The sequence below is a fragment of the Neoarius graeffei genome, chromosome 20 (genome assembly GCF_027579695.1).
Source record: "Neoarius graeffei isolate fNeoGra1 chromosome 20, fNeoGra1.pri, whole genome shotgun sequence".
NCBI classification, from domain to species: Eukaryota; Metazoa; Chordata; class Actinopteri; order Siluriformes; family Ariidae; genus Neoarius; species Neoarius graeffei.
Window position 1 is genome coordinate 33,729,117 of NC_083588.1, and position 19,727 is coordinate 33,748,843.

At 45.2% G+C, this 19,727-nt stretch overlaps 1 protein-coding gene across 11 annotated transcripts in view; it reads right to left on the reverse strand.

Moving 5' to 3' along the window:
- Positions 1–19,727, reverse strand: part of LOC132868568 (TLC domain-containing protein 4-B-like) — a 92,386-nt gene that overhangs the window by 15,450 nt on the left and 57,209 nt on the right. Inside the window, exon 1 of one of the 11 annotated variants that reach the window (XM_060901549.1) lies at positions 3,709–3,990. The exons of 9 other annotated variants lie outside the window; for them this stretch is intronic. In XM_060901549.1, the coding sequence (XP_060757532.1) occupies positions 3,709–3,768 (60 nt within the window). In that variant the 5' untranslated portion in view covers positions 3,769–3,990. Of the gene's footprint in view, positions 1–824; positions 894–3,708; positions 3,991–19,727 lie in introns of those variants that run through there. One more of the 11 variants, XM_060901551.1, reaches the window with a different exon arrangement.

Consider the following 19,727-nt stretch of genomic DNA (forward strand, 5'->3'; position numbering starts at 1 on the left):
CCTAAGATAAAGCCGTGTTAGACCTAGAACTGTGGGTTCTTCCAGACTTCACAAGATCCATCATCCAATCTTCCTTTGTGGAAAATTCCAAGCATTGTATTTCCAAGACATGACAAATTCAGTTACACACCAATGTTTAATCATACTTATATATATATATATATATATATATATATATATATATATATATATATATATATATATATATATATAAAAACACACACCACCACAGTTTATAAATCAATATCCCATTAAGATGTTTCTGTCCATAAATGTCCACAAATATAAACACTGTTGTTTGTCCATAAATGATCTTACTTTCCTTCTTTTTTTTTCCAAACAAGTGGCTTCTGGATATGAAAAAAGGCATTCCTGCAGAAGCAACTTAAATGTTTTGTTGTATTTTTGTGTTGTGTTGCTCTTTTTCTGAAATGTTTGTACTCCCTGTGTCTGACAACTGAAAGAGAAAGAGAGAGAGAGAGAGAGAGAGAGAGAGAGAGAGAGAGAGAAAGAAAGAGTGCCAACAATAACACTGATTTCAAAGCAGCAGGGGTTTGCTTGGCTTCTACTCCAGCACACCAAACTTGGGAGAAACATACCTCTCTCCCTCTCTCTGTCTCTCTCTGTCTCTCTCACACACACACACACACACACACACACGAGTTTCACTGATCATTCTTTCATATACATACACACACATCGCTTTATGCCACACCCCATACAGCTGTCTATCCATCATCAGCTGACTATACCACCATCTCTCTCTCTCTCTCTCTCTCTCTCTCCGTCCAAGATCTGCTGTCCTTTTAAAGTGAAACACTTACACACACTAACCACGTCCGTTTATGGGATGCAAGACGGACAGCCGTCGTCTCCGGCCAAGGAATTCTGCTCAGGCCTTCATTTGTTGTTTTTCTCCCTCACTGTGGACATGAGGAATGCAATCAAAACCAGTCTTTCTCGTGTATTCTAAACGGTGTGCATGCTGTTATGGGTTATCTGAATCAAAGACTGTTTAACTATTCAGAAGAGCATGCTCCACTTTAAAAGGTGATTTTATAAATGTGTTTATAAAAAGTGTGGGAATGATATTACTGGATTATCACTTTCTGAGCTGTCAGCTTGTTTTCAGATTCACTACATTCCGAAGCAAGGATTGTCCAAAAAGCAGCAAATACTCATTTGATTTTCGAGTAAAAGTTTCTCTGTGGTATCATATCTCTCCTTTCTTAGGTTAAGCTGTTCCGCGGTACTCCACCTAAATCACAAACTGTTTACAATACGCCACTTTCCTGAGGCTGTGGACTCAGAGAGAGCCCTGTTCTTCCTTATTTGGGGAACAGAAAGTCACAGGCCTGTCACTCAGATGGACACAGACACCTAATGCCATGGATACACCTCACATCCACCGAGCCACTCATTACAATGGGTTAAACACCTGGAGCATGCTGAGAAATATGGCAAGGTATATTGTGAATGTGTACCTATGTGCACCTCATCACAGTTTCTGCAAGCTTCTTTGTGTATATATATCCTTGTAATATCGTCATGTGAGGACAGCTATTACTCTTTTCCCAAACTTCTTTCTGTTTGCAGACACAGTTATCATGTGGTAATAAACATAAATAATGAGGATTAATTACAAGACACTAGTTTTGCAGTCTAGACCAAATCATGACCAAGACCAGAGTGTATTGAGGCCGAGACAAGACATATAACTTTGAGGGGTTCAGACCAAGTCAAGACCAAGACCAAGGCAGGGTGAGACCAAGTCAAGACCAGAACCAGACCAGTGTGTGTAAAGAGGGGTGGGAAGGGGTGACAGATGTTAACAGTCATGAAAATTTCAAATTAGCAATGACTCATGTTATTGGTTGCATTTGAAGCGGGAAGTTTTAGATCCAATCACAGTAACGATGTTACCAAATAAATCCAAAAATTCACAAGCAATCTCCACAGTTATGGTCTTGAAATAAAATTCCGAGTCCTCTATGTCTGAGACTGAGACAAGACCAAGTAAAAATGCAGTCGATTCTGAGACAAGACCCAAGACCTTCAAAAAGGGGTCTCAAGACTGGTCTCAAGTTCTACAACACAACACTACAACACATACATCATTATGGTTTGGGTCTCAAAAGGTTAGCCACAAATTTAAAATAACACTGTGTGTGGGGGTACAGAAAATATAGCGTGTATCTCTTGACCATTTGCAGACTCTTGTTGCCTATGTAACGTGTATGGGTCATGCCTGAGTAAGCTGTGGGTCATAAAATGCAGCTACGACAGCCAGTTCAGTCACAAATATTTAAACTGTGGCCTTTCATGGGCAAAATGTCTTCTGCTGATTCTGGGCTAATGATGCTCATGTGTCAGATATAGTCTATATAATATATTATTTCAGAGACTACACTCACTCTATCTTACAGAAGAAACATTTGGGCTTGAAGTGGTACAGTACAACTGTACATGAAGTCCATTCAGTGTGCAACCCATAAACAATAAAACTGATAGACTCAAGGGTTTCTTCAGATCGTTTAAAAAGGTTTCCGATTTCTGAAAAGTTTCTTCTGTATATTCTTAAATCAGTATAAAGGGTTCCTGCGGGTTCTAATGAACCTGTAATGAGTCCCACAGAGGAACAGGAACTGAGCCAAAGGTGTCAAAGAAATCCTTTCAAAAGGTCCTTTTTAAAGGTGAATGAAATACAACAGAAATCCAACGCATCCAACTGTTTCATAAGATCAACGTGGGCTCTACACAGAACCTTTCATTTTTAATTAATATTTACCTTTAATTGTTTCTCCATATGTTCAAATTTAAAAAAAAAATCCAAACAATTGTGGGATCCCACATTTATCACTTGTTACTTTCTCACAAAAAAGTGTACAACAAACACAGAATAGAGAACAGGGAGAAAAACTGCCGTTGTTTTAAAAGGAGTCAATAATCATGTTCATGCATGGCTTTCACACAGGGTTATCACACATCCACATTCCCTCTCTCTCTCTCTCTCCCTCTCTCATCATAACTAAAGGTACTAAATTGTACTTTTCCTTGTTGCTGTACTTTCTTTTGTGCCTTTGCTGTGTGTATTTTGCCCAGGGTTTGATATGTAGTGTTATTTTAATTAACTTTAGAGTCAAACTTTAAAGGTTCATTAATGGTCCAATTATATATCTTTAATTTAATTTCTTTTTTTAAGTATATGAACAATACCAGCAACAATACCTTTACTTCTCAGAGCACACACACACACACACACACACACACTCTGACATAATGATTCCTGTAGCTAAACTTACACTTAACCCTAACCTTTTCCTCAGTAACTAAATGGAAACATTTTGGATTGTATAGTTTTTCAAATAAAAGCATTAGAAACACTATAGTTTTGTGAGTCCCAGGTGACTGTGAGGACTTCTGACACTCACTTTGAGGACATTTAGTCCTTTAAGGTCCTCACAAAGGCCTAGACATGCAGAAACAGAGCTACACACACACAGTATGGAAACACTCTTTTGTTGTTGTTCACACACACTCGGTATAAACTAGGCCTGCAGAGAGTCACAGCGCTAATGGTTTACACTCCGGAGCATCAGAGCCAGCGCAGCCAGCGCAGCCACCGCCTCCTAGTTTAAAGCCCCAGTGCGCCTCGCGCGCTCCCGCCACACTCTGAACGCGCTGCTATCGCGAGAACATGTATCCTACCTTACTTTTCACCTCCGCTGAAAGTCCGAAAGCTGGCCCGCTTCTGAAGTGCTGTGACATTTTAAAAATATATATATATTTTTTTATTAAAGTCGAGTTAAGTAGTGAAGAAATGCGTCAGTTGGGTTAATGTGAAGAACAGTTATCCTGCTTCAGCAGATATCGGTGGTAAAAGTTGAGCCCGGTGCTGATGTTGGGGGGATTTGCTTCCTCGGTTACTATCCCGTTGTTCCCCGCATGAGGAGAAGCGTCACAACGCCACACTTTTCCCCCAATCTTTTTTAAACGCTTCCCGTCTGCGCGTGTCCGTCGTGCGCGCTGATTGGCTAGGGCCGTCGTCCAATCCGCGCGTTCCGTCTTCCTCCCGGTGATGTCAGCAGCATGGTATTAAAACTCGGCCGCTGTCATTTTTTCCGCCCTGAATAGAATTTACGGATGCCCCTTATTTGTCTTCAAATATGCTGCTCTCGTACTTCTGTTTACGCAAGCTGCTTTAGATAGGCGCAGAGATTATAAAGAATATATTTTGTTTGCTTTGGTAGACACACACTTGAGTAAAATCAACATCCTTTTACAGGTTAAGCAAGATTAAAGGAAAATCCACCCTCAACGACTTGGATATTAATCTTTATAATTAACACGAAATATATTCGACCGAGTCCAAGATTTATTCTGTAATGAAATTCTGAGTTGACTTCTTTCCATTTTTCTACCTTACCCACAACAGCCTTCGACTACCTACTTATAGTGGCACCAAAAAGATTTGGCCCTTGTTTCATCCTCTACATAAAGAGTATGAAGCAGCAGCACTTTCGTCCTTGAGTCTTCCCAGCTATCTCAACTCATCATCTAAAAATGATTTGTTGTTTTAACTTAAAAAAGTTAGTGTCCGGGCAGAGGCGATTCTAGTCTGTTGTGGCCCCAAGCAAAAATTTCCAGGGGGCCCTTCTGACCAGTGTTCATCACCAATATGTTATAAATAATCTGACACCAATGAAAAATGTATGAAACCAAAGTTTTTTAAATTCCAAATGTGAAAATACAATGGTAAAGAACAATAAAAACAATAAAAAACAAAATAAATAAGCCCTCGGGCCCTGACTCTCGGGGGCCCCTGGGCCAGGGGGCCCAAGCAGTTGCCTGCCTTGCCTGTTCACAAGCTGCGCGTCTGTGTCCGGGCTGCCTTAAAATTTTGAGTTCACTGAAATTCATATAGTAAGTTAAATTGTTTGCCTCATTGTGCTAACTTACTATATTAATTTCAATGAGCTCAAAATTTTAAGGCAGCCCGGACACTAACTTTAAGTTAAAACAACAAATCATTTTTTACAGTGTGCCTCAAACAGATAAGGTACCAAAGTTCAACTTTCATGCTAATACTGCTGCCAACACCACAGTGCTTGTCATAATTAGCTGAGCCAAGTCTTTGCTGTAACAACTGCAGTTCTGTCGTATTGCTGCATTGCACTCTGAACCTTTGAGCCCATGGTTTGCTTCTTCTTCTTCTTCATGGTTTCCATTACTTCTATGTTGGATTTCTCATTACTGCTGTTGAACATCACTGGAAAATGGTGAGTGAGGAAAGAAGCTATTGATCTTTTGTGTTCACTGTAAAAAATGATTTGTTGTTTTAACTTAAAAAAGTTAGTACTTGGGCTGCCTTAAAATTTTGAGTTCAGTGAAATTAATATAGTAAGTTAACACAGTGAGGCAAACAATTTAACTTATTATATGAGTTTCAATGAACTCAAAATTTTAAGGTAGCCTGGGTACTAACTTCATCTCATCTCATTATCTCTAGCTGCTTTATCCTGTTCTACAGGGTCGCAGGCAAGCTGGAGCCTATTTCAGCTGACTACAGGCGAAAGGCGGGGTACACCCTGGACAAGTCGCCAGGTCATCACAGGGCTGACACATAGACACAGACAACCATTCACACTCACATCTACGGTCAATTTAGAGTCACCAGTTAACCTAACCTGCGTGTCTTTGGACTGTGGGGGAAACCGGAGCACCCGGAGGAAACCCATGCGGACACAAGGAGAACATGCAAACTCCGCACAGAAAGGCCCTCGCCGGCCACAGGGCTCAAACCCGGACCTTCTTGCTGTGAGGCGACAGCACTAACCACTACACCACCGTGCCGCCCGGGTACTAACTTTTTAAAGTTAAAACAACAAATCATTTTTTACAGTGAAAACCTGACAGATATCCCTGACGTCTGTGTCATTACTCCCATGAGAAGTCTGTGTCATTACTCCCATGAGAAGTTACAGGGGCACATTTCTAACACAGTTACAATGGTTTTTAAACCATTGTAACTGTGTTAGAAATGTGCCCCTGTAACTTCTCATGGGAGTAATGAAAGTACAACACCAACCAACAAATTAGCCTCCAGATCACCAAGCACGCTGGCACGGTGGTGTAGTGGTTAGCACTGTCACCTCACAGCAAGAAGGTCCTGGGTTTGAGCCCAGCAGCCGACGAGGGCCTTTCTGTGAGGGGTTTGCATGTTCTCCCCGTGTCTGTGTGGGTTTCCTCTGGGTACTCCGGTTTCCCCCACAGTCCAAAGACATGCAGGTTAGGCTAATTGGTGGCTCTAAATTGACCGTAGGTGTGAATGTGAATGGTTGTTTGTCTCTATGTGTAAGCCCTGCAATGACCTGGTGACTTGTCCAGGGTGTACCCCACCTCTTGCCCATAGTCAGCTGGGATAGGCTCCAGCTTGCCTGCGACCCTGTACAGGATAAGCAACTACAGATAATGGATGGATGGATGGAAATGGAAGAACTTGAGCGTCCTGTATAGAGCCCTGACCTCAATCCCACTGACCACCTTTGGGATGAACTGGAACAATAATTGTACCCCAGGCCTCCTCAACCAACATCAGTGCCTGACCTCACTAATGCTCTTGTAGCTGAATGAGCACCAATCCACACAGCTACACTCCAAAATCTAGTGGAAAGCCATCCCAGAAGAATGGAAGTTATAACATCAAAGTGGAGACTAAATTTGGAATGGGTTGTTCAAAAAGCACATGTGGATGTGATGGTTATGTGTCTACTACCTTTGGGTATATGGTGTATGTTCACAAATATGTAAATAACACTGAATGCATGTTAATACACCATTCGTAATATGTTATTGCTGGACTATTCTATATGACAGCGGAAACCAGGTGAACAATCCAAAACATTCTTTAAATAGAAACAGTAGGCTTAACTACATAGTCATTAATCCCTGCTGGATATGAGCTCCTCTTCAAAAATGGTTTGATAGTCGGTTCGGGCTACCTCCCATCTCTGAGAAAGTGTGAGCTGGTTTTCCTGTTTTACCCTCATACGTCACCCAGTGAGACGGAGCACTCTGTAATTCAGATATTCTAAAATACACTCAGTGGGATCACACGTCACCTTATACAACAAATATACAATGCTGAAGAGGTGTGTTTCTGTTAGGAATTTCTCTTTATGGTCATAATCGTTGAACCCAGAACAGGCAACAATATCGTTGCTCATTTTTCTTCAAGAAGGAAACAGTGATATCTGGTCATGATTTTGTCATTTTGTTTTATTTGATCCTTTTGTTGTAGAATGTCCTTATTCATGGAAAGCTTGTGTTTTCAGTGGGTTTATTGTAAAAATCATGAAGGATCTTTGAACAATTGATGATAAAAGGGTTAACTTAAGGATTTGTGAGCACTATTCTCTTGGCCACATCGTGTGTGAAACGCAGGTGATATGGAGAAGCAGGTGTAGACTAGACTGTTCTGTTTCATTTTGTTCCAAAGCACAGAAAACTTTGTAGACTTTTTGGCAGTTATGTAAATGAACCATTTCCTTTACCCCGCAGAAGAAAGGGGTGTTTTATATCAAAGTCCCACATGTTACACACATCTGACAACTCTGAAAAAGAACACAGAGTCCTACAGTAGAGGAGAGTCTGATTAGTGTGGCTCAAGCCATAGTCTGTCTGTAGCTCTGAATATTTCCTAATATGTGCCACTGGATGTAAAGCGAGTGATACTGTGATACTATGCCGCAAGTGAAGAAAGTGGCACTTTGTGGCACTGGATCAGCTGGAAACTGATATATTACATATAATAGATGTACAAAGGTGTCTTCTAAAGTACATTTTTATCACTTTCATGAAGGGTTCAGCACAATATCAGAGGAAACACAGCACACTTTTTGACTCCTCTTTTTCCTTCACTCGACTCTTTATGAGAGGTAAGATAAATAAATAACATACCATGAAAATTAATTTCCTCTGGCTTATTTGCTTAAAGTTTTGTTGAAATAATGTTCAGATAAAAAAACCCTTTCATTTCTTTGTTCTTTCATCAAAAAACACTGCTTTATGTACAAGGCCTAAGGCCTAGGTGATTTCTTTCTAAGACATTGTGCATGCTTTTGGTGAAACCTACACTGACCTTTACTCTTCTGCATGACAAGGGCAACAAATAATCTGTTTTTTGGTATTGTTGGTGTAATTGTGTAAAAAATGTTGGACTGGGATTTAAATTCACCTCCTTCCAGTCAGTAATTCAGAACCTCCAGAATACTCCAGAATTTTTCAACCCAATATCTAATCTACTAAACCTTAGGCTTCCACACAATATAATATGATTTTGATTCTTAACGCAATTATTTGATATTTGCTGATTACTGAATCTGCTCTGACACGATGCAATAAGATATAATTCGATTTAGTAGCCTCTGTTCAATATGCGACATTCAGGATCTGGGGTAAGCCTTCCACTAATTCGTGAATGATGATAACGAACATACTATTAAGTATCAGAGTTATGGTTAAAGCACCTTACTAGCCTATTAATGCATCAGTTAAATCAAAATCTACTGCTATCTACTGTTACTCTTAAAGTGCCATTCCACCATTGGATGTATTCTTTGGCATAAAATACAATATATTTTATGACAACATGACTAGACAGAGAAATCTTTTAGCTTCAAAATGATATATCAAACATAATTTTTTTGACAACGACAAGTATATTAATTTTGTGACCAAAGTCACCTACCCTTTTAATTTCCGCGCGGTAGTGAAACGTGATGTCATCGGCAGGTTCACCTTCTTGTGTACCACGTGTCGGTCTATTTTTAGACCAGGAAACCCCCAAAGTGAAAGAGTCATTTCTCCTCGTATATGGGGGCCAAAAAAATTGCGAAAAATTTTGAGTTAATCTTTCAGTTAGCTAGATTTATTGGTATTAGCTAGATTTATTGGTATTATTTTTATCGCGTTCTATCCGCCATTGCTGATATGTGCCACGTCACATGTCACGTGGTACACAAGAAGGGGAACCCGCCGATGACATCATGCGCGGAAATTAAAAGGGTAGGTGACTTTGGTCGCAAAATTAATATACTTGTCGTTGTCAAAAAATTATGTTTGATATATCATTTTGAAGCTAAAAGATTTCTCTATCTAGTGATACCATTTATATATGTTGTCAAAATATATTGTATTTTATGCCAAAGAATACATCCAATGGTGGAATGGCACTTTAATCTATGGGGGGAGTGGTGGCTCAGTGTTTAAAGCTGATCAGATGGGTGGCTGGAGGTTCACTGTCTATCTGTCACTGTTGGGCCCTTGAGTAAAGCCCTTTAACATGCTTTCTGCTTCAGTGGTGGTTTATCATGTCTGACCCAAATGTCCTAACAAGTTGGGATACACGATGAATTGAATCTCACAGTACTGTATTGTGTATGTGAAAAAAGGCTTTCTATCTTCTTGAATCAGAATAATCTATTCTTTCTCAGGACAAACTTTTAGAAAGAAGAATACTGTGGGCACCAACAACAGTATGATGCACAGAGGCCATAAAGAGAAGCGTTAGTAACCAGAACAACTTTTTTACTGGACTGCTTCAGGGTACAGGAAGTTAAATAAAACTACATAATTGCAGCTTTGGTGAGGGATTCTGTCACGTTTGTCTCAGCAAAAACCTTTACTGTTAGTGTATACCAATGATTTGGAATTTTTGGTTGAGTCACAGTTTTCAGTTCGAATTGAACTGCCTCGAGACTTCCAGAACAAATTAGTTTTTAATCAACAGGTTTTGAGGGTTTTTTTCCTCCTCATTACAGGAAAGCAAATCCAATTGATTGTGTGTGGTAATCATCCACCACTACAGATGGGGTAGATAGGAAGTAGGTTTTTTAAAAAATGTGGGAGTCATTTTTTTAACACTGAGTTTCTTAAAAATAATATGTTGTTCAGTTTTAAGAACCTTCTTAAAACCCAAATAAATAAAAGGTTCTAATACCAGTACTTAGGATTAGGGTTAGGATTAGAGTTTGGATTAGGGTTAGGGTGGGGCGGCACAGTGGTGTAGTGGTTAGCGCTGTCACCTCACAGCAAGAATGTCCTGGGTTCGAGCCCCGGGGCTGGCGAGGGCCTTTCTGTGTGGAGTTTGCATGTTCTCCCCGTGTCCGCGTGGGTTTCCTCCGGGTGCTCCGGTTTCCCCCACAGTCCAAAGACATAGACCAGTTAGGTTAACTGGTGACTCTAAATTGACCGTAGGTGTGAATGTGAGTGTGAATGGTTGTCTGTGTCTATGTGTCAGCCCTGTGATGACCTGGCGACTTGTCCAGGGTGTACCCCGCCTTTCGCCCGTAGTCAGCTGGGATAGGCTCCAGTTTGCCTGCGACCCTGTAGAAGGATAAAGCGGCTAGAGATAATGAGATGAGATGAGATTAGGGTTAGGGTAATTAGGGTTAGGATTAGGGTTAGGCTCATGGTTAGGATCAGGGTTAAGGTAATTAAGGTTGGGATCAGGGTTAGGGTTATTGTTTTAATCTTTTTAGGCATAGAAATGCCATTCACTGGAAAAGAAAAGGCGTTTTGTGTGTTAGAGTACGCTCAAACACAGTCGAACAAGACAGTGCAGTGTGCGTTTATGAGAGAATTCTCTAAAAATGCACCAACTGCAATGCAGATTTGGACATGGCACAAAAAGTTCAAAGAGGAAGGCTGTGTGTGTGTGTGTGTGTGTCTCAGGCAGTATGCATATTGAAAATTTGTGAAATCATTCATGGAATCCACATACTTTTGAATTTCTCATTCAAATTTTGAGGAATAAATCTTATATTGCTCAACATTAAGCCTGTTCATATGTAGTGAAAATTCATTATGTCTGATAATTATAACTATTTGTGGCAGCGGGGGCGTGGTCAAGCATCGGTCTGTGACAGGAGGGTGGAGCCGGGGAAGGTGAGTGGCAGATTCGCTACACCTGACTGTAATTAACCTGTGTTTTGTGTTTTCCCAGTAAACCGCTCCCTATTTTAGGAGGCTGAGAGAGAGCAGAGGGAGCGCGACCCGGGATTGGAGGCTGAGTGTGTGTCTGTGTGCTGCGATTATTAGACTGAAAAGTTTACTAATAAATACACTGTCACTACCTCCAAACGTTGTCCTGCCGTCCTCTGTGCTCCACCCACTCATTGTCCGCGCTACAGTGGTGCCGAAACCCGGGAAAAGGTGGAGCACCAGTGCTGCAGCTCCATGGAATCCTCCCCGTTCGCGGACTTGGTCCACGCCCTCGCCACGGCTCAGCAGAGCCAGCACCAGGCACTCATCACGCTCCGAAAGGAGCAGGAGCGCCGCTTCGAAGCCCTGGTGCTGGCTCAACAGGAAGATCGAGAGGCGTTCCGGCGGCTCCTCGCGTCGGCGGGGTCCACCAGCGCCCCGGCCGCGGGCCCGTCTCCCCTCACTGTGACCAAGATGGGCCCACAGGACGACCCCGAGGCTTTCATCACCTTGTTCGAGCAGGTCGCCGAAGCCTCGGGGTGGCCGATGGAGCAGCGCGCGGCGCGCCTCCTCCCCCTCCTGACTGGAGAGGCGCAGCTGGCCGCATTACAGCTCCCCGCCGACCGCCGGCTGGCCTACGCTGACCTTCGCCGGGCCGTCCTCCAGCGCGTGGGGCGCACGCCGGAGCAGCAGCGCCAGCGCTTCCGCGCGCTGCGGATGGAGGAAGTCGGCAGCCCGTTTGCGTTCGGCCAGCAGCTCCGGGACGCCTGCTGGCGGTGGCTGAGGGCCGAAGATCGCGACGCCGAGGGAATCATCGACCAGGTGGCACTGGAACAGTTCGGTGCCCACTTACCAGCCGGAACCGCGGAGTGGGTCCAGTGCCACCGCCCAGCGTCGCTGGATCAGGCCGTAGGACTGGCGGAGGATCATCTGGCGGCTGTTCCGGTGGCAGGACAACGGATGACATCGTCTTCTGTCTCCTCTTCTCTCTCTCTGTCTTCCCCCCCTCCTCCCGTGTCCCGTCCTCGCCCCATTCCCCCACCACGGAGGCGGGGGCCGGCTCCACCCCAGCCGGCCCGCCGCACCCGTGGTGCCCTCCCATTTCTCCCTTCTGTGTCTGTCTCTCCCCCCCTTCAGGTGAGTGAGCCCCAGAACACAGCTGCAGAGGGAAGGCCCGGGCCGGTTTGCTGGCGCTGCGGGGAACCGGGCCACCTGCAGCAACAATGTGCAGCGATGGAGGTGGGGGCGGTGGTGCGGATCCCCGACGCGCCAGAGGCTGCCCTCGATCGGGCCGGAGCGTATCGCATACCGGTAAGTGTACAAGGGGCTACATATCAGGCGTTGGTGGATTCAGGCTGCAATAAGACCTCGATCCGCCAAAGCCTGGTGCAAGACGAGGCATTGGGGGGAGCACAAGGGGTGAAGGTGTTGTGTGTGCACGGGGATATTCACAGCTACCCGTTGGTGTCGGTCCACATATATTTTAGAGGGGAAAAATCTATAGTGAAGGCGGCGGTTAATCCTCGCCTTACCCACTCTTTGATCTTGGGGACCGATTGGCCGGGATTTCGGGGTTTAATGGCACGCCTAGTAAAGAGTGGGTCCTGCCGGTTGACGGGGGAGGGTCCCGGTGTCGCTTTGGCTGGAGCGGCGGTCGCAGAGCGGTCTACGTCATCTCCGCGACAGGGTGAGGAGCCGCTGGCCCCTCCTCTTTCTATTGGGGAATCCCTCGTGGATTTCCCACTGGAACAATCGCGAGACGAGACTCTGCGACACGCGTTTGACCAAGTGAGAGTAATCGATGGTCAAATGCTCCAGCCGAACGCCACCCCGTCCTTCCCCTATTTTTCCATTTTGAAGGATAGATTATACCGAGTGACGCAGGACACTCAGACGAAAGAGCGAGTCACCCAGTTATTAATTCCAAAGAGCTGCCGGGAATTGGTATTCCAGGCGGCCCACTTTAATCCCATGGCTGGACACCTCGGGCAGGATAAGACACTCGCCCGGATAATGGCTCGATTCTATTGGCCGGGGATTCGCGGCGACGTCCGTAAGTGGTGTACGGCGTGCCACGAATGCCAGTTAGTAAATCCAGCGGCCATTCCAAAAGCGCCCTTGCGCCCCCTACCATTAATCGAGACCCCGTTCGAAAGAATTGGGATGGATCTCGTCGGGCCATTAGATCGGTCAACACGAGGGTACCGCTTTATATTAGTTCTGGTGGACTATGCAACGCGATACCCGGAAGCGGTGCCTCTTCGCAATATCTCAGCACGCAGTATTGCAGAGGCCCTCTTCCACGTCATCTCCCGGGTTGGAATCCCGAAAGAGATTCTGACTGACCAAGGCACCTCGTTTATGTCAAGGACACTGAGCGAACTGTATGGGCTACTAGGTATTAAGCCGATCCGCACCAGCGTTTATCACCCACAGACGGACGGTTTAGTTGAACGGTTCAATCGCACCCTCAAGAATATTATTAAAAAATTCGTAAGTGAGGACGCACGTAACTGGGATAAGTGGCTCGAACCCTTGTTGTTTGCAGTGCGAGAGGTCCCCCAAGCCTCCACGGGGTTCTCCCCGTTTGAATTATTATACGGGCGTAAGCCGCGCGGCATCTTAGATGTACTGCGGGAAAATTGGGAGGAGGGACCTTCACAGAGCAAAAACGAAATTCAGTACGTTATGGATCTGCGCGCAAAACTCCACACGCTCACCCACCTAACTCAGGAGAATTTGCGGCAGGCCCAGGAACGGCAAGCCCGCCTGTACAACAAGGGCACGCGCCTTAGAGAGTTCACTCCGGGAGATAAGGTACTCGTCCTGTTGCCCACGTCGAGCTCCAAATTAATCGCCAAGTGGCAAGGACCCTTTGAGGTCACACGGTGAGTCGGGGACGTCGACTATGAGGTTAGGCGAACGGACAGGGAGGGGCGCTACAGATCTACCACCTCAATCTGCTGAAACTCTGGAATGAGGAGGTCCCCGTGGCGTTGGTGTCGGTAGTTCCGGAGAAGGCGGAGCTGGGGCCGGAGGTCCCTAAAGGGTCATTGGCATCACATACCTCACCGGTCCCCTGTGGAGACCACCTCTCCCCGACCCAACTCGCGGAGGTCGCCCAGTTGCAGGCCGAGTTTTCGGATGTGTTCTCGCCCCTGCCCGGTCGCACTAACCTCATAGAACACCACATAGAGACGCCCCCGGGGGTGGTAGTGCGTAGCCGCCCTTATAGATTACCCGAACACAAAAAAAAGGTGGTTCGGGAAGAACTTCAGGCCATGCTCGAAATGGGCATCGTCGAGGAGTCCCACAGTGACTGGAGCAGCCCGGTGGTCTTGGTTCCCAAGGCTGACGGGTCGGTCCGGTTCTGTGTGGACTATAGAAAAGGCAACGCGGTGTCTAAATTCGACGCGTACCCAATGCCTCGTATTGATGAGCTGCTTGATCGACTAGGCACGGCTCGCTTTTACTCGACACTGGATTTGACGAAGGGATATTGGCAGATCCCCTTGACTCCATTATCCCGAGAGAAAACGGCCTTTTCCACACCGTTCGGCTTACACCAGTTCGTCACACTTCCGTTTGGGTTGTTTGGGGCGCCCGCTACGTTTCAGCGGCTGATGGACCGGGTCCTCCGGCCGCACGCCACCTATGCGGCCGCGTACCTAGACGACATCATCATTTATAGCAATGACTGGCAGCGGCACCTGCAGCACCTGAGGGCCGTCCTTAGGTCGCTGAGGCGGGCGGGACTCACTGCCAACCCGAAGAAGTGTGCGACTGGGTGGGTGGAAGTACGGTATCTGGGCTTCCACTTGGGCAACGGGCAGGTGCGTCCCCAAATTAATAAGACGGCAGCGATTGTGGCCTGCCCGAGGCCCAAGACCAAAAAGGGGGTGAGACAGTTCCTGGGGCTGGCTGGCTACTATCGTAGGTTTATACCTAATTATTCGGACGTCACCAGCCCGCTGACTGACCTCACTAAAAAGGGGGCGCCAGATCCGGTCCAGTGGACGGAGCAGTGCCAGCGGGCTTTCTCTGAGGTAAAGGCTGCACTGTGTGGGGGGCCACTCTTACACTCCCCTGACTTCTCTCTCCCTTTTTTGTTGCAGACGGATGCGTCGGACAGAGGGCTGGGGGCCGTTTTGTCCCAGCAGGTGGAGGGGGAGGACCGCCCAGTCCTATACATCAGCCGCAAGCTGTCAGTGCGTGAGGGGCGCTACAGCACCATTGAGAAAGAGTGCCTGGCGATCAAGTGGGCGGTCCTCGCCCTCCGTTACTACCTGCTGGGGCGCTCTTTCACCCTCTGTTCGGACCACGCGCCCCTCCAGTGGCTCCACCGCATGAAGGATGCCAACGCGCGGATCACCCGTTGGTATCTGGCACTCCAACCCTTCAACTTCAAGGTGGTCCACAGGCCGGGGGCGCAGATGGTCGTGGCGGACTTCCTCTCCCGTCAAGGGGGGGGGAGTCGGCTGCGGGCCGGACGGGCGCCCGGCCTGAGTCGGGCGGTGGGGGTATGTGGCAGCGGGGGCGTGGTCAAGCATCGGTCTGTGACAGGAGGGTGGAGCCGGGGAAGGTGAGTGGCAGATTCGCTACACCTGACTGTAATTAACCTGTGTTTTGTGTGTGTTTTCCCAGTAAACCGCTCCCTATTTTAGGAGGCTGAGAGAGAGCAGAGGGAGCGCGACCCGGGATTGGAGGCTGAGTGTGTGTCTGTGTGCTGCGATTATTAGACTGAAAAGTTTACTAATAAATACGCTGTCACTACCTCCAAACGTTGTCCTGCCGTCCTCTGTGCTCCACCCATTCATTGTCCGCGCTACACTATTCTTTTAAGCTCGTTTCTTAAGACACGTATTTTTAAGTATGTTACCTCGCTTGTTGACAGTTTCGGCGAACACTTCCGCCTTCTTCAAAACAGTCACCAGATGTCGAGTGGTGACGTGCCTTATCAGCTGATGTTACTCTATGGAGGCGTGAACGTCAAGAAGATTGTGCCAAAGAGGTACGCTGCCTGGAAAAACTAAAGAAAAAACTGGCGCGACAAAGAAACCATCTCCGCTTCAATCTCCGCTGCCGGGACGAAGGCGTCATTCCAGCAAGCCTCTACATAAAAAATCCAATACCAACAAAAAACGCGGAAAGGACCATCGAAAGAGCGCGAATGACTCTGGTAAGAGAAAGAATTAGATGCACGACAAACAAAATCAACAATTTAAATACAGAAATAACACAAAGAACACAAGATTTCAAACTCCGGTTCAAACTCCGCAGTGACATGGAAAAAAGTATGGAAGAACATCTAAATGCAATACAAGAACAAGAATTCTCAAAAACAAAAACACGCCATATTAAAAAACTAAATAGGCTTATCAAAAAGAAACAAAATAAATGCAAGGACAAACAAATAAATGAAAAATGGATATGCAACCTGTCTAAACACACACTAACAACAGCAGAACGCACTATAGCTACTCTCACGGGGACTAAACTATGCCATCACACCAAATAAAATCCCAAATGAAGAATTCATACTGGCTACGGAACTAGCATGCAACATGTTACAGGACCAAGGACAGAAAGCCGCATTAAGGAACGAAATAGCAGGCATCCTCACCTCAGCTAAACTGCCACCCAGAAACACAACAAAACAGGAAATGGAAGCCATCAGAACACTCACAAAGAACAAGAAAATAACAATACTACCGGCTGATAAAGGGAGGACCACGGTTATCATGGACACTAATCAATATGAAAAACAAATGAATGAAATGCTCACGGACCCATACACATATGAAATACTCAAAAAAGACCCGACGGAGGAAAAGAAAAAAAGACTAAAACTATTACTCAAACCGTTAATGGATGACAACAAAATTGATAAACATACAACCACCTCATCCCCACAGCAGACATCACCCCCCGGATATACGGCACACCGAAAATTCATAAACCCGGAGCACCACTAAGACCCATAGTAGACAGTATAGGATCAGTTACTTACAACCTTTCCAAGACACTGGCAGACATAATTAAACCACTCCTCGGACTCACGGAATACCACTGCAAAAACTCAAAACAACTGGCGAAAGAACTAAAGGAAATCAAGATAAAAAAGGATGAAATCTTTGTATCACATGACGTCATATCCCTCTTTACAAAAACACCGGTCACAAACACTCTCAACATAGTAGAAAACCGGTTAAAAGCAGACAGAACCCTGAAAAAACGTACAAAACTTACAGCACAGGACATAACAAAACTATTACATTTCATTTCCACGTCCACATATTTCCAATACAGAGGTACAATCTACAGACAAAAAGAGGGATTTGCAATGGGGGACCCGCTATCTGCCACTCTATGCAACTTTTTTATGGAGGATCTGGAAACCCGAGCCATAGAAACAGCACCGGATGACTGCAAACCTATCTTCTGGAAAAGATACGTTGATGACATTCTTGAAATAACCAAAACAGGTCACACACAACAATTCACGGATCATCTAAACTCCATAGACAAGACAGGCAACATCAAATTCACACACGAAGAGGAAACGGACAAGACAATAGCATTTCTGGACCTAAAAATACACCACACAGAAGAAGGGAACATCAGAATTACAACATACAGAAAACCTACACATACCGACCAATATCTTCTCTGGACATCTGAACATCCCATCGCACACAAAATGTCAGTAATCAGAACACTATACGACCGAGCACAGAACATCACGGAGGAGAAAGACAGACAGGAGGAGGAACAACACATCCAACAGGCATTAAAAAACTGCCAACATCCACCGTGGGCAATTCGAAAAGGAAAATCACAGACACAAAAAAAGGAAAGAAACAAACAAACAAGAAAAAACACAGAAAAAACAAACCGGGGCTTTGTCACATTACCATATATAAAAGGAGTTACAGAACGCATCCAATGATCCATGAGGAAATACCACATCAACACCCCGGTCAAACCATACAAGAACCTCCGACAGCTGCTAGTTCACCCCAAAGATAAAATACAACTGGACAATAAATGCAATATCATCTATGAAATCCCTTGCCGTTCATGCAATAAAGTCTATATTGGTGAAACGGGCAGATGCTTCCACACTGGCAGGAAAGAACACCAATTAGAATGTGAAAAAGAAACAACAAAAAGACTCACAAGATCCGAAAAAGAAAAAGCAAACCAAGAAAACTTAAAATCAGCCATTTCAGACCACTGCAAACGACAAAATCATATTATGAATTGGGAAGAGGCCAGAGTCATTCGCGCTGAAGAGAATAGATATCAGCGTTGGATTTTGGAGGCAGTGGAGATACGTAAGCGGGCGCAGAGGACGATGAACCGGGATGAGGGAGCGTACGCGCTGTCACACACCTGGAGCGCAGTCCTGGGCCAGCGACCTGACCGCAGGAGGCGTGGACTACCTGTCAAATTGGGCGGGATGTTCACGCCTCCATAGAGTAACATCAGCTGATAAGGCACGTCACCACTCGACATCTGGTGACTGTTTTGAAGAAGGTGGAAGTGTTCGCCGAAACTGTCAACAAGCGAGGTAACATACTTAAAAATACGTGTCTTAAGAAATGAACTTAAAAGAATAATTAAGCCTGTTCAGTTTCATTTGCCTCGACTATGTAGTTTCTGGGATATTTACATCTCAAAGAATATCAAATTTTTTTGAAACACCCTGTACTTTGTTAAAACACATTTTGCTTGTAATACAGCACTCAGTCTTTTTTAGGTCAGAGTCTACCAAATGAACACATCATGATTTGGCAATTTTATCCCACTCTTCCTTGCAAAAATGCACCAGATCTCTCAAATTGTGAGGGGGTCTCCTGTTTACAGTCCTCTTCAAGTCACTCCACAGGTTTTTGATAGGATTTGGAACTGGGTTCTGACTGGGACATTCCAAAATATTGATCTGCTTCTCTGCTTCTTCTGAAATCTGCTCCTTTATTGACTACGATTTGTGCTTTAAGTCATTATCATGCTGGAGGGTGAATTTTTTTCTTCACCTTCAGCTGTCTAACAGAAACCTGTAGGTTTTAAGCTATCCATGATTTCCTCTATCCTGATTGGAACTCCAGTCCCAGATGATGAGAAGCATGGTGTGGTCCCATAGCATGATGCTGCTACCATCATGCTTCAACGTGGGTAAGAGAAAAATAAAACACACCTTGAGTTGTCATGAGCCTGTCTCCCATCTCCTCGTTTTAGAGAACATGCAAACTCCACACAGAAAGGCCCTCGCTGGCCACGGGGCTCGAACCCGGACCTTCTTGTTGTGAGGCAATAGCGCTAACTACTACACCACCGTGCCGTCCGGTTGTATGTATATTTTGGCAAAATTTACGTGGGCTTGGATTTTTTGTTTTTTTGTGAGAAAAAGGGCTTCTGTCTAGTCACCCTACCCCGTAGCCCAAAAAAGTGAAGAATTCATGCAGGGAGTAACCAATACTTGCCAGATATTCTTGCAGCTGCTTCAATGTCGCTATAGGTCTTTTGACAGTTCTTGGTAATTTCACTATGGTGCCCCATTTTCCCTACTCATTCAAGATGGCCTTCACAGTATTCCATTGTACATGTAATGTTGACTTCGTCTGGGTTATTATTCAACAATATTCACTGAGCCTGAGGTGGATAATTGTTTTAGTATAAATACACCAGTGATTATTTAAAAAAATTGTATTAAAAAAATATTTATTTCAATCTTCAACAGC